The sequence below is a fragment of the Glandiceps talaboti genome, chromosome 11 (assembly GCF_964340395.1).
Source record: "Glandiceps talaboti chromosome 11, keGlaTala1.1, whole genome shotgun sequence".
In the NCBI taxonomy this organism is placed as follows: domain Eukaryota; kingdom Metazoa; phylum Hemichordata; class Enteropneusta; family Spengelidae; genus Glandiceps; species Glandiceps talaboti.
Genome location: NC_135559.1, coordinates 6,259,803 through 6,278,529, shown reverse-complemented (window position 1 = coordinate 6,278,529; position 18,727 = coordinate 6,259,803). Strand labels below are relative to the sequence as shown.

The following is an 18,727-nucleotide window of genomic DNA, read 5'->3' as shown; positions in this document are numbered from 1 at the left end:
CTCAATTAATTATATTTCTTTGTTGTCACCCTAGGCATACACCCTGTTGCTTCATTCTTCTCGTTGTCTTTAATTGCTCGATTGGTCTGCTTACCTACAATTCTCTCTCTCTCTCTCTCTCTCTCTCTCTCTCTCTCTCTCTCTCTCTCTCTCTCTCTCTCTCTCTCTCTCTCTCTCTCTCTCTCTCTCTCCTTCCCTTCTATATTATGCTGCATTACTTTAAAACACCGTCACATGAAATAATCTACATATCGTGAATAAAGTGTTGTCATTCAAACATAGTTAGACAGTATTGCATAACTGAATGATATATATATATTCAAGTATCGTTTTGATTCCATACTAATTAATTGCGTCGTAACGACTCATGCATTATCCGTAAAGTGTCCGTTTCCAGGATTTATTATGAAACAGTAATTATAACAAAATGTTCTATTTCAAGTTATTATAATGCCTCAACCCTTGTTGTAAAAATAGGAACTTTTATGTTTTTGACATCCATCATGTCACAGGACCTGTTGAACGGCATGTATATTATAATCGGAATAAATTCAACATGATAATATTTCGTGTACGTGACATTTACTAATTGAAATGAAATGTGAGGGAATGAGATGTATGTGAATTTCAACATGGGAGGTCTTTCCCTCATTAAGCATTGCATCTCTAGAATGACATGTAATAGAATATGTCTGCATGTACATTTAAATATAACACATGGAATGATGTTAAGGTTTCCAGAGCAATTACACATTCACCCCCCCCCCCCCCGTATTCCTGCTCAGTTCAAGATAGCGTGTCCCCATCTTACCATGTCACAAATGTCTTTACAATTGTGTTCGTATAGAGATAATAGAGATAATTTTCAGAAAGTATGTGCTCTGCAGAGTCATTCATGATTTTACATCACCTACAATTATTTGTGATTTCAGAGAAACATCAAGTTGATCTTGTGCATATATAGGATATCTTTGCTATTGGCTACTGCATCATGGGAGATAGCAGAAATACATTATTCAGTGGTTCAACCATCGAGATGTACAAAATGACAAACATGCTAAATTTCATTTTTCTCAACTATTCTTTTATTTAACACTGTTCAACTTTTAAGATTAAACTTTTGCAGCAAGTGCATCAAAATCAAAGAATTCGTAATTGGGTTTAAGGGCATTGACTTCTCAAATCATAGCTGAAGGCATACTACTGGATTTTAGGATTGTCCACTTTATATGCAAAATCTATTTCTTAACAGATCATGAAAGCACAAATTGCACTCCAGTTGAAACCATCATATAATGTAAGTCTATGTAAGTATTCTAATAAACACCATTACATGACACATATCACTGGTTGTATATCAATACACAAATATTTGATATAATTTGCTTGTTTTATAGTGCATCGACAATGAGTGAACTATCTTTCAACAATCCATGATTTTGCTTTTTTAAAAAGACAATTATTTCGAAACAAAAAGAGATTACATAGCACCAGACAACAGTGTTTTGACAGCACCCAAACTCAACTTGAATACTAATCCGAACTCTGCCTCAATCAGTTCCCTTTCAGTGGGTTTAAGAATTATTGCGTTTATAAATCATTATTTTGAGCAGGGGACAACATTTGACAAGTGACTAGTGTATTACAGTAACTTTACTCGCTATATCGTGTATTTATTATTAGCAAATTAAAGTATGATGTGGTCACCGGTAAAGTTATCTACAACTTTGCATATAAAGACGCGTGTACAACAGAAGAGGGTGTAATATCTGATAGAACACGGCAGCCTGAAATGGAAAAAAAGAGAACCATTTTATGTGTTATAATACGTAAATATTTACTAAAATAGTGTCTAACAAGTTTGTGTCAGAGTTTTCTGTGTGTGTCTACTTTTTAAAAATACCACTCAGGAATCAAAATGACTTGCATTTCTCGATTGACTCGACCTTTGGTCATCATTTATCATACGATTATGTTATGCCTGCGAAGTCAATACAACCTGTCTGATGAGTTCTGTGTTACGAACTAGCACCCACCGGGTATATTGCCATAAAAACAAAATGTAATCTTCCTATAATTCCATGACAGTATGTTACCTGCAAACGCCATAGTCTGAAGCAATTCTTCTTTCAAGAGTTGTAGAATATGTTTTACTCCCTCCTCGCCCTGTAAAATCAGATGATACAAGTCTTTGTAGTAAGATACAGCCCACTCAAATAACCTATGCTAGAATGGTTTTATGATTTAACAGAAATTGTGGTAACAAATTAATACTATAAAGTGTATGTGATATGGAAGAAATGGTCTGACTTTGAAGATTCGAACCAAATGTTTAGAAGTACTAATGACTGATGCACAAGATACAAGGTGCTCTGGAAAATGTTGACAAATATAACACTTTGCATGCATAGTTGTATTACAGTGATGATGGATAGTTTATAGATCACATATAAATATTCTTTGTCTTGAGAGGTAAAGTGGCCTATCAAACCTAATCCTTTCTCGTGTTGACATGATTGTACTAGAAAATTACATACAGAATGTGCAAGTCCATATAATGGCGGTCTTCCTACAAAAACAGCCTTGGCCCCCAAAGCGAGGGCTTTGAAAACGTCATTTCCGGTACGTATGCCTCCATCCAAATACACCTCTGTTTTATCACCAACTGCACGCACTATCTCAGGCAGTGCTTCTATCTGTGGATGAAAAACCCATTCGCTAATACACGTAGTTATAACAATCATGTAACTTGGCGATATTATTATGCCATGTGTCTCAAGAGACTACCAACGCATGCGCACATCCTCACTATTTCGTGACAGATGTAAACACATGCATAAGTGTAATGCAGTCAGAAATTGTATCGTAACTTTTCTCATCAGAAAGATCAATACCCATACTTTATGGACAAACTGGAAGTAGATTCGAAAAGAATAGACTAAACCCAAAAGCCGTAAAATCTGCACAAAAGCTCATGAAAATAGTACAAAAGCATATAACAGGATTGTCCTATAACAGGATTGGGTTTTCAGGTAATTAATTAGTCTGTTCGGTACGCCGTGACGGGGCGCCCTCAAACGTCGGCCAACCCCTAACACATTGTGTGAGGAGGCCGGTGAGGGCGAAACGTCACGACGTATCTTACAGTCTAGTAATTAATGTATAGACTCACAGTGGCTGGCCCACTATCGAGTGCTCGACCGCCATGATTTGATACAATAATGGCATTGGCGCCATGCTGTACACCCAAATTGGCGTCTTCTGCTGTTTGTATACCCTTCAGAATAATTGGAAGACTGGTCAGTGAACGTAACCAATCAATGTACTCCCAGGTTGCAGCAGGATCATTTGCACCAAATCCCACTACTCGACGATGTGTCCATTTTTCAGCGATATTCTTGCCCTATATAAACAAGATTGTATGTGTTTTAATCAAAAAGCATTTGGTCACCATATATATTTCAAATCAACGCTAGACAAGGAAAACGACACTTTGTGTCACCAGTTTTAAAACATGCCAATTTTTTTATCTCTAAATATGAGTTATTTTATCATTTAAATCCGGCATTTGAGCGAGGGGGAGGCTAGGATTAACTTCGGATAATGCGGTTATAACTTAAGGGGTCACGTTCGCATTGAATGTTCATCTTTGGAATCACATAAGTTTGCAGACAGATGCACATTGCATACCTTACTCAGAGGAAGTATATCCGGTTTTACATGTTCACTCTTAAAGGAGGTTTTCTGAAACGTCGCCTTAGATAAACATATTGAAATTTGAAAAGTATCTAAACAATAAAGAATATGATAACCTTTAAATATTTGTCAAGACTACCATTGCCAGGAGGTGATGTCTTCACCTTGTCGATGTAGCCATGTCGTTTAGATCGTATCCTTTTACCTACTGACGGGTTATCAATAGACACTACAATACCCTTGTAATAATGACTTTCTATTCTTTTAACCATGTCTCGTGTAATCTCGCGATCTTTGAACAAGTAGAGGTTAGCCCACTTCAGTCCATTTGGAGTATCTTCAGCCACCTTTTCCAATGAAGTCGATGAATGTTGACTCAGGATCATACAAGTATTCATGGCTTTAGAAGCTGTAGAATGAGAATCATACAAGTATTCATGGCTTTAGAAGCTGTAGAATAAAGGACACTCTATGTAAATAGCATATCTTATGTCCTTCAAGAAAACATTTCTCGTCTGTATCAGTGGTGTCTCGATTGGAAGATAGTACTGAATATGAACAAATGATTTATCAGTTCGTTTACGAATTCAAAAAGCCCTAGTTGCATTTTAACTATGTTATAGATGATAAGAACAAAACAATAATCCTACGTAGAGAACATGTGATTGAAACCCCGGCCTTTAACTCAATTCCAGTAAACAGCTGGATGACTGGATGGTGGGGTGTCACTTTTTATATATGGTACAAGTAATACTAACAAAATCCGTGTTTCAGCAAAAAAGCCTGTAATTCTAGGCCTTATTCGTCATGATTTACGAAATTTCGATATGCCTGAAAAGCTAGTAATTATACAATGTGTTCATCCGTTATTGTCGTGATTAATATAACTACCAATTTTGTTGTTGTTGTTGTTGTTGTTGTTGTTGTTTGCGGTGGTGGTGGTGGTGGTGGTGGTGGTGGTGGTGGTGGTTTTGGTGGTAGTGGCATGGTGTGATGATGATGCAAAAAACTAATCCGTTCAAAAGTGGTGGTAGCGGTGATGATGATGATGATGATGATGATGATGATGATGATGGTGGTGGTGGTGGTGGTGGTGGTGGTGGTGGTGGTGATGGTGGTGGTGGTGGTGGTGGTGGTGGTGGTGGTGGTGGTGGTGGTGGTGGTGGTGGAAGAGTTAATCCATAAAAATCAAAATCCAATGACATAACACAACTTTGTCATCACGATATGTCAATTTGTCATTATTATTTTATGTCGGTCTAACCATTAGCTGTTGCTACTTCCGCTTTAGGATGGACCAGTACATGAAAAGACGTCGGTGCGATGCCTATCGGAAAATCTATTTTGTTGCCAAGCAGTGACGTTGACAAATCTTGCACAGAGACATCTTGTAACATTCGAGGTCTTATTCGAAGCCTGGAAACAATTGAATATGTTAAAATGTCAAAATCGTTTGATGAATGACAATACCTACAAGTATGGCAATTTTAATGTAAGGTGACATAATCAATAAATGCAGTTTAAATTATGTTCTAAATAAATCACAAAATTTTCGATTTTGAAAATGAAGCTTCGACCTACAATAAATTACTTGTAGTAAAGATAATGCCATTTGTTAAATGGGGCAATAGGATTCTCATTGAAAATGTAAATAGAATATCGAAAATGTAATTGACCCCAAGCTTACAAAGTACAGTATCATTACATGAACCATAATATTCCTTACGTTAGCAAGTATGATATTACCAATGGACCAAGTATAAGGCATCCTATTATATGCACCTTGGGTCACAGTATTGTCAAGATTTTACATCACAGTATTGTCAGCACTGTACCCCCACAGTATTGTCAGGACCTTACCCCCGCAGTGTTTGAAATACTGACAGATACTAATTATAAACCATCTGTTTACAACTTTGGAGAGAAAAACTTTCAGATCCAAAATTTGTCTTGGGAAGTGGTTGTAAAGTAAAGCGTGTATGGGATTGACTTTAAAGTGTTTCATGTAAAGGAACCTTAATAACCCATAGTTTCTTCGCTTAGTAAATTTTATGGAGTACGTTACAGGGTTATTGTTGTTACAATTGACAAATACATTATGCTTCTTACATTTGTAACCTAATGATGTTCAAAGTTTTACATGAGGATTCGCTTTAATACTTGCCAATATACGAATACGAATTACAATATGGTCTGATCTATATTATGTGTATTTAAATTTCCGAATTCAAATGAATGTGTTACTTTTCGTCTTCGCACACAGACCAAGTAACTACACTCGAATCACTCTCACATCTTAGTCCGACTCAACTTCTGTATGTACCGTTATCACCACTTGAACTTTAGGGAATTAGCTCCGACTACACACAGTTTATGTTCAAAAGTCTACTCTAGAACCAAGGCAAGCACTTAGGAAGTGCCTCGTTCATTGACTTCCCCCCGACGCCAAGTGCCCCAGCTGCCAGTCCCAAGCGTTCTTTTATTGTGACGTCCTTAAAGTCTAAATTTACCTAACGCATGGCCAATGGCCAAATAATTAATACAGGAGGCGTTAATATGCCCTAAAAAGTATTCTCAAAATATTGATGAATGATCACTATGAATCCTCGCTATCTATGGAATGCAGACTGTCATCTCATGTACTCGAGTACGCTTGAAATTTTGTGGTCTGAATCCAATATCCTTGAGACAGTCTGTTGGCCTTTCAGTCAAACTAGGACAAGCGATTGAATTTACTGAAAGTACGAATATGTCTAGTCTGTAAGGTACGCCGTGACGGGGCGCCCTCAAACATCGGCCAACCCCTAACAGAGAGAGGAGGCCGGTGAGGGCGAAACGTCACGACGTATCTTACAGTCTAGAATATGTCATCTGTGACAAATGTACAGAGAAGAATCAATAAACTAAATGTTAGTGAAAATATAAAAGTTGAACTAACCTTTTAAAAGCTTCTCGATTCTCCTTCAGGGTGATTTCTTCATCACAACCAGTGGTAAAGTAAGCCCAATAGGCAATATTTAAATGTTGTTTAAAAGCATGTTCATAGTCCTCAACACACAGCATTTGATTTGCCATATTTTTAGTTATGGTACCTAGGTCAAGAGCAAATAATATTATATATACCTAGCATTGCAATTGCTTCTTTCAACTGTGACTATATGTAATTCCAGGTTGAGGCACGGATTGCATAGACTAGCAATTATAAGACACAATCAAAAGCTATTTAGATGTTATTCCCCAGTATTTTTCTTGGTTCAGCCAAGGAAAATACGAGTGACATAAGGGGGACTTTGTCACTACTCGTCCAGCTATTCGTAGCGACTAAACCCTTAGGTCACCAGTATTTTCCGGCTGAATGAAGAAATATATTGGAGAATAACATAATTGTACCAGCGCCAGTAATATCAAAGTAAAATCTGTAAAAGTAATGGAACGTTTTGGCTCATATTTCAAACACACCTGAACCAGTGCCATCTGTGTTAAGTTTTACCTCATGTTCTGATTCAAACTTTACTGTGTCTGGATACCTGTACTGTTGTTGACGGCATATACCACGTGACGACTGACACGTCACATAAATCTATTAGGAATATTCATAATCACATATGGTTACAGCAAATTGTCAATCCCTTGACTTATGTCACAATTCTTTCATATTATGGAAAAACACTGCCTTGTATAGCCTGAACTCTGACATCTACAAATACAGCAGATTGATTGGCTAGACGCTTTGACCTCAGAGTGACCTCTATTCGCGCTTTTCATTGTGATGAAGCAATGGGTAAACGGTGTCTAGCGGTATCGAGGTTTTGTAATGTTCAAACTGATCTTTTACAATTATAATATAACCAAGAACGCTATGGGCGAGGATTTAGTAGACATGCAATGCATCCATTGTGTGATCAGAACCCAATATCAAGTCGTCCGGTTTACAAAATGTGGCAATTTAACATGACTGTTCATGAGTAAAATGAAAACACAAGCCTACCCGTATGTAGAAATCATGGGTATTTAACAAGCTTTGGATATGAATTGAGTATCAACGTATACGTACAACGCTGTCCTCCTGCTTCTTCGCAAACCCCGGCCTCTTTTACGGCAACGTCGAAAACGTGGAAGTGTAACCGAAGAAATAACAGCTCTGGTTTGCGAGAATGTCCTTCTGATGGAACCACAGTCGGTATTGAAATTTACATGTCTACGTCAATGCGTTTCTTTACTTGTCTGTGTTTATATTAACTCGTGCTTGATGGCGCTACAACGATTAACCCGACGAGGTCGAATGATACATGGCATAGTTCAAATGTCAATGAGTATACGGTATACGAAGAAGAAAATCGCAAAAGCACAATGATCGTAGCCAATTCAAAAGGACAAACAATATATTTAATCATAGACCTTCCGGTGGCTAGTCTAAGTTACCCGTGAATGGCAGGATGTCGGTCGATGAACCACGGGAAAGCTTAAGTAAGGCTCAAAGCTGTTGCTGCGTCTATTTTACCAAACCATATCATCAACAACAACAACAGCAACAACAACAATAACAATAACAACAAATATACACATAATCACTAATATTGGACATGACCGAGTAAAAACAATGAAATACATTAAAAATGTATAAATATATGACATTTTCCATGTACATTGTACGTGTCTGAGACATCAGAGGTCATTTCAACTTCAAGAATATTCTCGTAAATCTCATAAATGTCATTATACGTCACCTGTCACCAATCTCGCATTCTGATTGGTCGAGAGCCCTGCAGATACACAGGCGTATTTTTCACCAACAGCCGTATTTTTGCTTGTTGTATCACGTGATCACTGGACGTCTCTTTGTAAACAAACCAAGCAGACAACTAGAAATACAGCTATAACCAACATTTCCAAATGCCAAATTTAATATAAATCGAACAAAATATCACAGTTGTATACATTGTAACAAGTCTTTGAACTGTATGTTTTGTGTCAGAGGGAAAATGTCAAAAATTCCATGCAGAACGGCGATAGTCCAAATACGGCGAACGCACGATCGTCACGCGATCGTGAACATGAATTCCTAAATTTATGAAGGATATCAAAATTACCACCACAGAGGGTGCAATTTTTGCTTAACTAGAACAACAAAGTATATCACGAACATTTCTGTACATTTAATGGAATACAGTACGCAAAACAAAGACGCACTCATTTTTCTGCTGAAGGTTATAAGTTTGAGTATATCTTTGAGTGATATGCAAATAGTAAACATTACGTCATACTACCGAGCAAACGCGCAGTCTGATTGGATGATAAAGTTAAGGCTGAGATGTAAACAACCGCACTGCAGTCATTAGAGAAGTACGTGATACTACGCCCAAAAGTATAACGCGGAAGTGATTTTGTTTTAAAATGAAACAGCATTTTTAGACATTCAAAAATTGAATTTCGTAGTCGCAGGTGACGTATAAGTATGTTATTTGCCAAATACTGTTCCACATCTTGCTGCTCGAGGTAATTTTTCCGGTATAACGGCTCGCCTCCGGCTCTCCGTTATTACCGGAAAAATTACCTCTCGCAGCAAGATATGGAACGGTATTTGGCAAATAACATGTACGTACTATCATCGCTTACATGAACAGATGTTGTATATATATTTATATCTATCAACACGATCATACATCCGTTATACCAATATTAGTTACCATCCGCTTCGTATACGCTGAGCTTTTAACATTACTTTTATTCTGTGTAATAAAGTATTCTGATTTCAGCCACAACTGGGCTCTACCTCCCTCCCTCCTCCCCCTCCCTCCCCCCCCTCCCTCCCTCCCTCCCTCCCTCCCTCCCCCCCTCTCTCTCTCTCTCTCTCTCTCTCTCTCTCTCTCTCTCTCTCTCTCTCTCTCCCCCCCCCCTCTCTCTCTCTCTCTCTCTCTCTCTCTCTCTCTCTCTCTCTCTCTCTCTCTCTCTCTCTCTCTCTCTCTCTCTCTCTCTCTCTCTCTCTCTCTCTCTCTCTCTCTCTCTCTCTCTCTCTCTCTCTCTCTCTCTCTCTCTCTCTCTCTCTCTCTCTCTCTCTCTCTCTCTCTCTCTCTCTCTCTCTCTCTCTCTCTTATGTATAGCGGTACCATTGCCTTAAGTTTTGTGTATCTATATTTTAATAGCACAGTGAATAAAATAATAATTACCTATGTATGTATGTATGTATGTATGTATGGATGGATGGATGGATGTGTATGTATATATATGTTTATGTATGTATGTATGTATGTATGTATGTATGTATGTATGTATGTATGCATGTATGTATGTATGTATGTATGGATGTATGGATGTGTATGTATATATATATGTTTATGTATGTATGTATGTATGTATGTATGTATATATGTATGTATGTATGTATGGATGTGTATGTATATATATGTTTGTGTATGTATGTATGTATGTATGTATGTATGTATGTGCATGTGTATGTTTGTATGTATGTAAATTGTCTATAATTAATCACAGACAACTAACAGGGTTGTCTGTGCATTAATTAATGATTCAAAACTGGTGATCGTCTAAATGCGTCAGCACTTTTGATAAAGTTTAAAATGCTTTAATATTCTCAACGGAATTAGAGGTTTTAAACTTGGGAATGGATGTGGTGTAATTCAATGGAATCCCTTTAAGAAATTAAGTTAATCAGTGGATTTCACTCTTTTAAAGGTTTGAAATAGCTGAGGTAGCAGGTAAGACATCCTGGTGTTCTCAAATTCATCTTCGATGTTCTCTCAGTCTCTCAAGACAAACATGATAATCTAGCAAGTTATGTATGGTACATAATTTACTCGCTACATGTTGGGAAGCAAAACCTGATAATGTCTAATCTTCAGGAAGGTAATTTATAACTTTGCATAGAAAGACTCGTGTACAACATAGGAAGGTGTAATGTCTGACAGAGTACAGCAACCTGAAATAGAAGAACAAACAAAATCAGGTGTAAAGGCGACAAATATTTACAAGAGTTTTTACTACACGTGCTGAGTACACGGTGTACCCTTTGTCCTATGCATCTATTTTACGCAACACACTTTTTAATGCTAGTTAAAAAATAAATAGACTCTGAATAGAATAGAATAGAATAGAATAGAATAGAATAGAATAGAATAGAATAAAATAGAATAGAATAGAATAGAATAGAATAGAATACAGTATAATAGAATAGAGTAGAATAGAATAAAATAAAATAAAATAAAATAAAATAAAATAAAATAAAATAGAATAGAATAGAATAGAATAGAATAGAATAGAATAGAATATAGAAGAACTTGCATTCTTGTGTTACTTTGAACGCTTGTTGGCCGTTTATCGTTTTGCACTATAAGTCTCTCGCTTTGTCTTTGTTGTGTGTTTGTAACCAAATCAATCATCCACAGTGTTTCAAGTCGATAATTTGAGTGCTTATAGCTTATATAGACGTGGGTAGTCATTAAAACCACGACTGTTCCCAGTTATCAAAAGGAAAATATTTACATGTTTAAGAAGAGCTAGAAATATTCAAGACTCCATCAAAATAACAGTTATATTTACACACATCAAATTTATTTTAGGGATATTCTCCGAGATTAGGGTGCATCATTCTGAATAAAAAATAGTATACCTGCAAATCCCATAGTCTGATGCAACTCTTCTTTCAAGATTTCTAAAATATGTTTCACTCCATCCTGGCCCTATAAAATCAAGCAATTCATGACGTTTAAGATTTGGTATCATCGGTTACTGATAAGTAAGATGCTGAGTGCAAGGTGGTAGTCAGAGGATCACATATTCATAATTTCCAACAGTCATATCTAGTGCATGTTCCTACCATATCGCCGTCATGTTGCTTAACCTGTTAGACTTATTATTTGCTGTCAGATCTGTACATGCACCCTTGTAAGCCTGTACATATATATACGACAGTCCTTGCCAGGGAGTCTTTGCTTCTTCAGGAATAAGCATATACAATTAGCATAATGGCTTTAGGTTGTCTTTGTGAGATGAAAACTAGAAAGTCATACAAATTCCTCCTTAATGACGTATGATAGATGTTTACTTACAGAATGTGCAAGTCCATATAATGAAGGTCTTCCTACAAATACAGCCTTAGCCCCCAACGCTAGGGCTTTGAATACGTCATTTCCGGTACGTATACCCCCATCGACATACACTTCCGTCTTATTACCAACGGCACGGACTACTTCAGGTAATGCTTGTATCTGTGCGTCAAAAAATTACTCCATCATATATGTGGGTACAACCCATGAGTGAGTGTTTGTTTTTCTTTTCGTGGCTTTTTAGTTTTTTCTCTAAATTGTCTATATTGCATTATTTCTACTCCTGTAAACACACTACCATGCAGACAGCTAAAAAACGCAAATACAACTCACCCTAATAACTCGATCCACACAAGGGCATACGTATGCATGGCGAGAATAAGCACGTTTAAAATTTAAAATACGATGGAGTTCAGATTTTTCATTTGCATGAGTGATATAGTGTAGATCGGATTTTCGTGGTTTTCTCATTCGTTTACTTACTGTGGCTGGCGAACTGTCCAATGCTCGACCGCCATGATTTGATACCATAACAGCATTGGCGCCATGTTGAACAGCCAATATGGCGTCTTCTGCTGTTAGTATACCCTTCAGAATAATTGGTAGTCTGGTCAGTGAACGCAACCAATCAATGTACTCCCATGTTGCACTAGGATCTCTTGCATATAACTGAAGAACTTTACGATGTTCCCATTTTTCAGCTGTATTCCTGCCCTAAAAAAAATCATATATATTAATAAAGGTGTCTCACTGATGAGAACTCTGATGTGTGTGTGTGTGTGTGTGTGTGTGTGTGTGTGTGTGTTTTCCTTATAACAATAGTATAAAACGGGGAAGTAATTGCAGTATATTGATAAATGCATTTGATGTTTGATTATTAAATCATAAAAACTAAACGAGTTTAATAACATCTTTTAAATCCTTTATCTTGCAAGATATTTGGACAGTCAGTTTTGGAATCTGGCCTCAGAGGGTACGACCTAACGTTTGCTTTCTGAAACATCGATATGTAATCACGATAAAAGAATGATCGAGAAAGATGAGATGATAACATGCTATGAATACCTTACAATATTTATCAAGACTTCCAAGCCCAGGCCTTAATAGTTCCATATTTTCTTTTAAAAATATTCGTTTTGCCCGTATCCTGTTACCAAGTGACGGGTTGTCAATAGTAACCACAATGCCGTTGTAATGATGCTTTTCTATTCTCTTGACCATGTCTCGTGTAATCTCGCGATCTTTGAACAAATAAATGTTAGCCCACTTCAGTCCATTTGGTGTTTCTTCTGCTACCTTTTCCAATGAAATATCCGAATGTTGACTCAGGATCATACAAGTATTCATGGCCTTGGAAGCTGTAGAATGAATCAAACAATTAGGATATGTCACCATCACTACATATAGCCATAGACTATGATATAGCATACATCATGTTGAAGATATAGCCATCAATCAACCGTGTAAGCGAACTCTAAACCGTCTTCCTTCTTTCTCTCCCCAACCCAAAGGATGGGTCGTTCACGCCATAGCATGTCAAATTATTCAGTATTATTCATACTATGACAAAGGATGGGTCAAGAGTTTTCATATAATGTATTCCCGGGGGGGTGGCAATTAATTATTTAATTAATTAATTAGAAAGTTTTAATTATAAGAGATAGTTTGTATGTTTCATAACCTTAATCGTGATGTTCGCGAACCTTATCCATCACAACGATGTTATCAGTTCTGGAAAACAAACTCGATGTTCCTAAATGTTGGCACAATATTACGGAAACTTAAATACTTATTTAAACGTTAACCCACAGGGGGCAGCGAGCATCTAACTGATTGATCGATCGATCGGTGGATTTTTTGATTGATTGATTTATCGATCGATCAATCAGTTACATGCTCGCTGCCCCCTGTGGTTAACCTTAAGCTTAGCCTCACCATACCCCTAGCTGTTGCCACTTCCGCTTCTGGATGTACAAATGAGTGATAAGCTGTTGGCGCAATGCCAATAGGGAAATCTACACTGTGACCAAGCAGAGTAGTTGACAAATCTCGTGAGGACACATCTCGTAGCAAGCGTGGTCTTATTCTGAGCCTAGAAAGAAGTCATCATTTTCAGATATTATTTATAATTTTTGAAATATTATTTTGAATTTTTGAAATATTATTTTGGATTTTGTTTAAAGAGGAACAAAAATGAAGTTGATTTGATTGTAGCCACATCATTTCTTAATATTTCTGGACTGGAAAAGTCATCTTTATGAATTATGCATAGGTGGGAGCTCTCTAAAATAGAGATAAGAAATTGGTGGTGTTTCATGCCCCCTCCCGCCTCCAGTAAAGTTGGGCGAGGCATTTAATTCTTGAAAACAAAAAAAGTTGGGAGCTCTAAATCTTTTTTCAAAATTGCTTAGGCATAGGTTAAAAGAAATTAGGCGCTCCTTTCATTGTTTTTGTTTCCCAGAATGCATCGCTCCAGTGTACAGCAGGCTTCTTCTAACCCACAGTTAAGAAATTGCGCGATGCATGGCTGGTAAAAAGGGCCCTTTCTTTCTATCCCTTATGTATAAGATTGGAGGTATGAAAAAACCAGCTTCACCTTTGTTCCCATTTAGTGAATTCCTCATTTTTGTGATACCTTTTATCATTGATGATAACAAAGTGCACATGTTTGTTATAGTTTTTTTATAGAAAAAAGTTATTTGCATAATTAATGACTTTTGATAATTAGACAATATTTAGAATGCAAGCTTCAAATACCATATATTTGGGTACATCATGCATCAATACCAGAAATATTTGCCGCTTTAATTATTCAAAACAATGTAGTTATCAAATAAATCACGTTCTGCAAATATTACAATGTAACTTTCTGTCTGTACCAAGTAGAAATTATAATTCACATATTACAATTTCAATTACTTCAACTGAGCGGGTTTGTAAAATTGAAAACAATGGTGTTAGTATTATAATATTATTGCATTGACTATACTTTAGCCAAAGTAATAATCTTGGTTGTAAATGTCGACTGTTCTAAATCGATCAATGACTTTCCTTAAAACAAACACTATGAAACAGGACTATGTCATATTGACATCAATTTTAGAGTCTAAAGTACATTTGTTAATGGATAACCGTAAAAAGAATAACGTGCAGATAAATCAATTAATGACATTGTGACCTACAACTGTAGACATTTATGTTTTGGTTAATATTAAACAAAAACTGCCAAGATATAGAAAAGAAATGTCATGATAACAATAACAATGAGGCCTGGGTTGTCGGTGGCCGAGTGGTTAAAACCACTTGCCACCTACCACTGCAGTCGGGGTTCGAATCCATGCTGGGTTTGATTAAATTTACCAAGCTGTAAGTAAGAAGAGTGTGGTTCAGTTTACCTCTACCGAACCGAACAACGCAGGTTTTTCCCGGGCACTCCGGTTTCCTCCTGCAAAATCACTGATCCCTCATCCTGTTATTGGACAATGCCTGTTGGATGGTAAATAAATAAATAGTCTAATATGTTTACATTATGTAATTATAATATATGCAGATGAATATTATATAGTTGCAATGACGTTTTCACAGCTTTGAGGCCGTAATGAATACTAGGAAGTGATAAATACAACAACCAACCTTTTAAATGCTTCTCTATTCTCTGTCAATGTGATTTCTTCATCGCAACCAGCAGTAAGACTAACCCAGAAGACTGGGCGTAAATGTTGTTGAAATGCACGTTCATAGTCTTCAACACATAACATTTGATTTGCCATCTTTATCCCTGGTGATTATTTCTGTAATAAGATTATAAATAGACATTATATATATAACCCCTATATTATGTCGCTTTTGTGTACGAGCCTAGAATGGATTTGCCATTACATGTCTGAGATACGGCCGTACAGGGCCAGACGGGTACTGTATAAAGTACCCCGCCTTCTGGCGAAGCGTACTAGGGAGGGATGTTAAAATGACTCGACTGATGCGTATGGCACCAAAAGACATAAATCGATAGAAGTACATGTTAAGGACTATCAGTATTGTACTAGTCATTTTTATCATGAGAGTATTCTTTGGGTACATGTAGCCACACATACAAGGATAAACACCTCTATGATAATTATAATGAAATGTTTCCAAACCCTGGTAGTCGATCCGACGAGCAACACTTCTTATATATTGTTACTTCGTTTCTAGTTCTATCGGGATCATCTAGACGAGGAGCAATCGCCACAGTCTGGGCCCCGGGATCAAACGGGATCATGAAATCATTCATCATAAATGGACACATTAATCAATAAATGTGACATAAAAATATGAGTTGCTCGCCTATCCGAGTGTGCAACATTTACTTCTAGTAGTCGCAATTGTTCGAATACTGCTGAATTTACCGTATATGACCCTCGACTGACTTCTCTGTTGTCAATATTCACCAAACCTCCGAACGAAGCCATTTAAATATGGCCGGCTCGACGGCGTATTTGTGACCTATGACCTGTGATCGCTTTGAAAGATGGCAAAATTGCCCGTGGGTCTAACAGTTAGACTTACATACTATGTGACATGATCTAGGTCGATCACTGAAGAGTGTAAGAAAGCCTTGTATATTGTTGTGTTGATAAATTGATTGTTTTGTCTGGCTTGTTGTATCACGTGTGTAAGCCTTCTGTAATGCACTGGCCAGACCAGTGAACCATGACCAGATGAACTATGACCTGAGGTAAAGAATAGAATGTGTCCTTACCTTGGGTAGATGAGGCGGTTATTGTGTTAGAATATGCATAATGTTGAAGTGCCGATTACAAAGAGTAGATGTATGTAAATGTTACTGAGAAGGACAACGGTGGAGTTCTGGTGCTTTGTTCTAACCCTCTAACACTGCAAATCTATTTGTAAAAATCTGCCTTACAATTACTTTTGGCCTTGGACAAGACCACTAGAATTTCATGTTCTTATTCGTCCGCAATTCTTTTACAGTAAACGATCGCCGTGATGTGTACACAAATATGTCTTTGAAATATGGTAGTTCAACAAGGCACATAGCTGCGTAACTATGCTACACGTGTCCGTTTTGCACATTTGACATATCAAGGAGGAAGAGCCTCCAAGGACACACACACACACACACACACACACACACACACACACTTGTGTCAAGAACAACCATGTACATCTTCAAATCTAAATGCATGTGTGTTAATAAACCATAGTATCGAATCACAGTCACTTGTGAGCTAATATGTTATTCAAGGATACTCATAATACAATGACATTGACGGTAATAGTCATTTTCGAATATTCAAAAAATACCGTCGTCGGCGTCTGTCACGGATACAACACCGTATATTCATACGTAATAAATACCTAATAACGTCATTATTTTTGCATAGTGGGCATCCTTGAACAGCACGTACATTTGTTCACAAGTGACTGTGTTTTCGAATTTAACTTTTGTTCCAAACACAAACTTGAAAATTGTACCTGAAATTTTCGACTGCACAATTTAGTCTTTGTCAACAGATTGACCCGCTATCCAGAAAACGATTTCCTTCCCTCCTCATGCAACCGTGCCAACAAAATGTCCTGGTGAATCAATGTGCATATGCTGGGAGACTTGCGATGTGCTGGAGCTTGATCGCCTATGCTCTAAAGTTTTAAAAAATCTAGTTTTGAGTTATCTCTCCGTCTCCCCTGATTCCTCACACGGTCCTGTGTTAGTCTGTCCCTGGCAAGACGGAAGGCGATACAACTTGAACATCCACTTATGACCCCCTTATTAGGCTCACGTGTCCTGAAGGTCACGTGCTGTGAAAAGTGGGTCAGTCTGTTGACAAAGACTGAATTATGCAGTCCACAATTTCAGTTACAATTTTCAATTTTCAACCGTATGAAAGGGAGCCCATGCTGCATGTTAGACATGAATAAATAAATACACAAATAAATAAACAGGCAGACAGACAGACAGACAGAGGGATTACACCGATTGATATGTATGTATGTATGTATGTATGTATGTATGTATGTATGTATGTATGTGTGTATGTATGTATGTATGTATGTATGTATGTATGTATGTATGTATGTATGTATGTATGTATGTATGTATGTATGTATGTATGTATGTATGTATGTATGTATGTATGTGTACTTTTATGTGAAATAATGAACTGAGTGAATGGTTGTAAAACAGTGATGTGAAAATGTACAGCCATCAACTTCTATTAGTGAAGGAGCCATGCTATAATTTATGGAGGATGCATTCACTACCTCATATTTATTCATGACAAAGCTGGAGCTACATAGGTAGCCCCTAAGTTATACATTAAAGTCACATGGCAGTTGTTTAGGTTATGCAAATAGTCATTAAATACCCACTTGTCTGATTAGCTAGAGTAATCTTTTGACCTGTCTATTCTCTATTTTAACTCGGTGGTCACATTTCAGGTCACGAGGACATATGATTGCTAGTGACTAATACCGCCTTGGCAAACTACAAGTAGCTAGGACCAATTTCAAAAAAAAAGTTAAGAACATTTTCCTTTGCGAAACTAAAAGTAAATAGCAAACTCAAGACATTTGAAGAGTGTGAGACTAAAAAAATCTCCCATAGGGACTGGTGTCAGTCTAGGTTCATAACATTATCAACAAATGTAAATACAGAAACAACGTTAATGAATAAACAGAATTTACCAATTGCTTTGAAGATCTACTTCGAACAAAGTACTCTTTCAACTTTATAACAAAAAAATGCTAACAAAAAATGCTTTGAAGATCTTCTTCGGGCAAAGTACTCTTTCAACTTTATAAAACAGTGTCTGATTATTTTAACCCCACATTGTTTAAATTTAAATTCATTTCAACATAATGCATAGGAGAACCTGAAATGAAACTCGTTATTTGCTGAAATTATGTCATATATTGCAGCATTTACAAGGTCTTTCAAAATATACAAAGAAGATCAAAGAAATAGT

The 18,727-nt window shown here is 37.0% G+C and overlaps 2 protein-coding genes across 3 annotated transcripts; both read right to left on the bottom strand.

Annotated features, from left to right (window-relative positions):
* Window positions 1–1,135: 1,135 nt before the first annotated feature.
* On the bottom strand, window positions 1,136–7,914 carry LOC144442244 (2-Hydroxyacid oxidase 2-like). Of its 2 annotated transcripts, none has more exons than XM_078131527.1 (8): window positions 7,685–7,914; window positions 6,635–6,788; window positions 4,961–5,112; window positions 3,813–4,105; window positions 3,173–3,403; window positions 2,538–2,696; window positions 2,097–2,166; window positions 1,136–1,787 (listed from the first exon to the last, which is right to left on the bottom strand). In XM_078131527.1, exons 2-8 carry the CDS (start codon window positions 6,769–6,771, stop codon window positions 1,720–1,722), a joined length of 1,110 nt encoding a protein of 369 aa, XP_077987653.1. In that variant the 5' UTR covers window positions 6,772–6,788; window positions 7,685–7,914; the 3' UTR covers window positions 1,136–1,719. The 2 variants fall into 2 exon arrangements, with proteins under 2 accessions (XP_077987653.1, XP_077987652.1); XM_078131526.1 differs by having other exon boundaries at window positions 7,751–7,914.
* Window positions 7,915–10,565: 2,651 nt separating this feature from the next.
* Window positions 10,566–15,529, bottom strand: LOC144442368 (2-Hydroxyacid oxidase 2-like). Its single transcript, XM_078131698.1, has 7 exons — window positions 15,393–15,529; window positions 13,700–13,851; window positions 12,825–13,117; window positions 12,243–12,473; window positions 11,763–11,921; window positions 11,324–11,393; window positions 10,566–10,633 (listed from the first exon to the last, which is right to left on the bottom strand). Exons 1-7 carry the CDS (start codon window positions 15,527–15,529, stop codon window positions 10,566–10,568), a joined length of 1,110 nt encoding a protein of 369 aa, XP_077987824.1.
* Window positions 15,530–18,727: the final 3,198 nt, after the last annotated feature.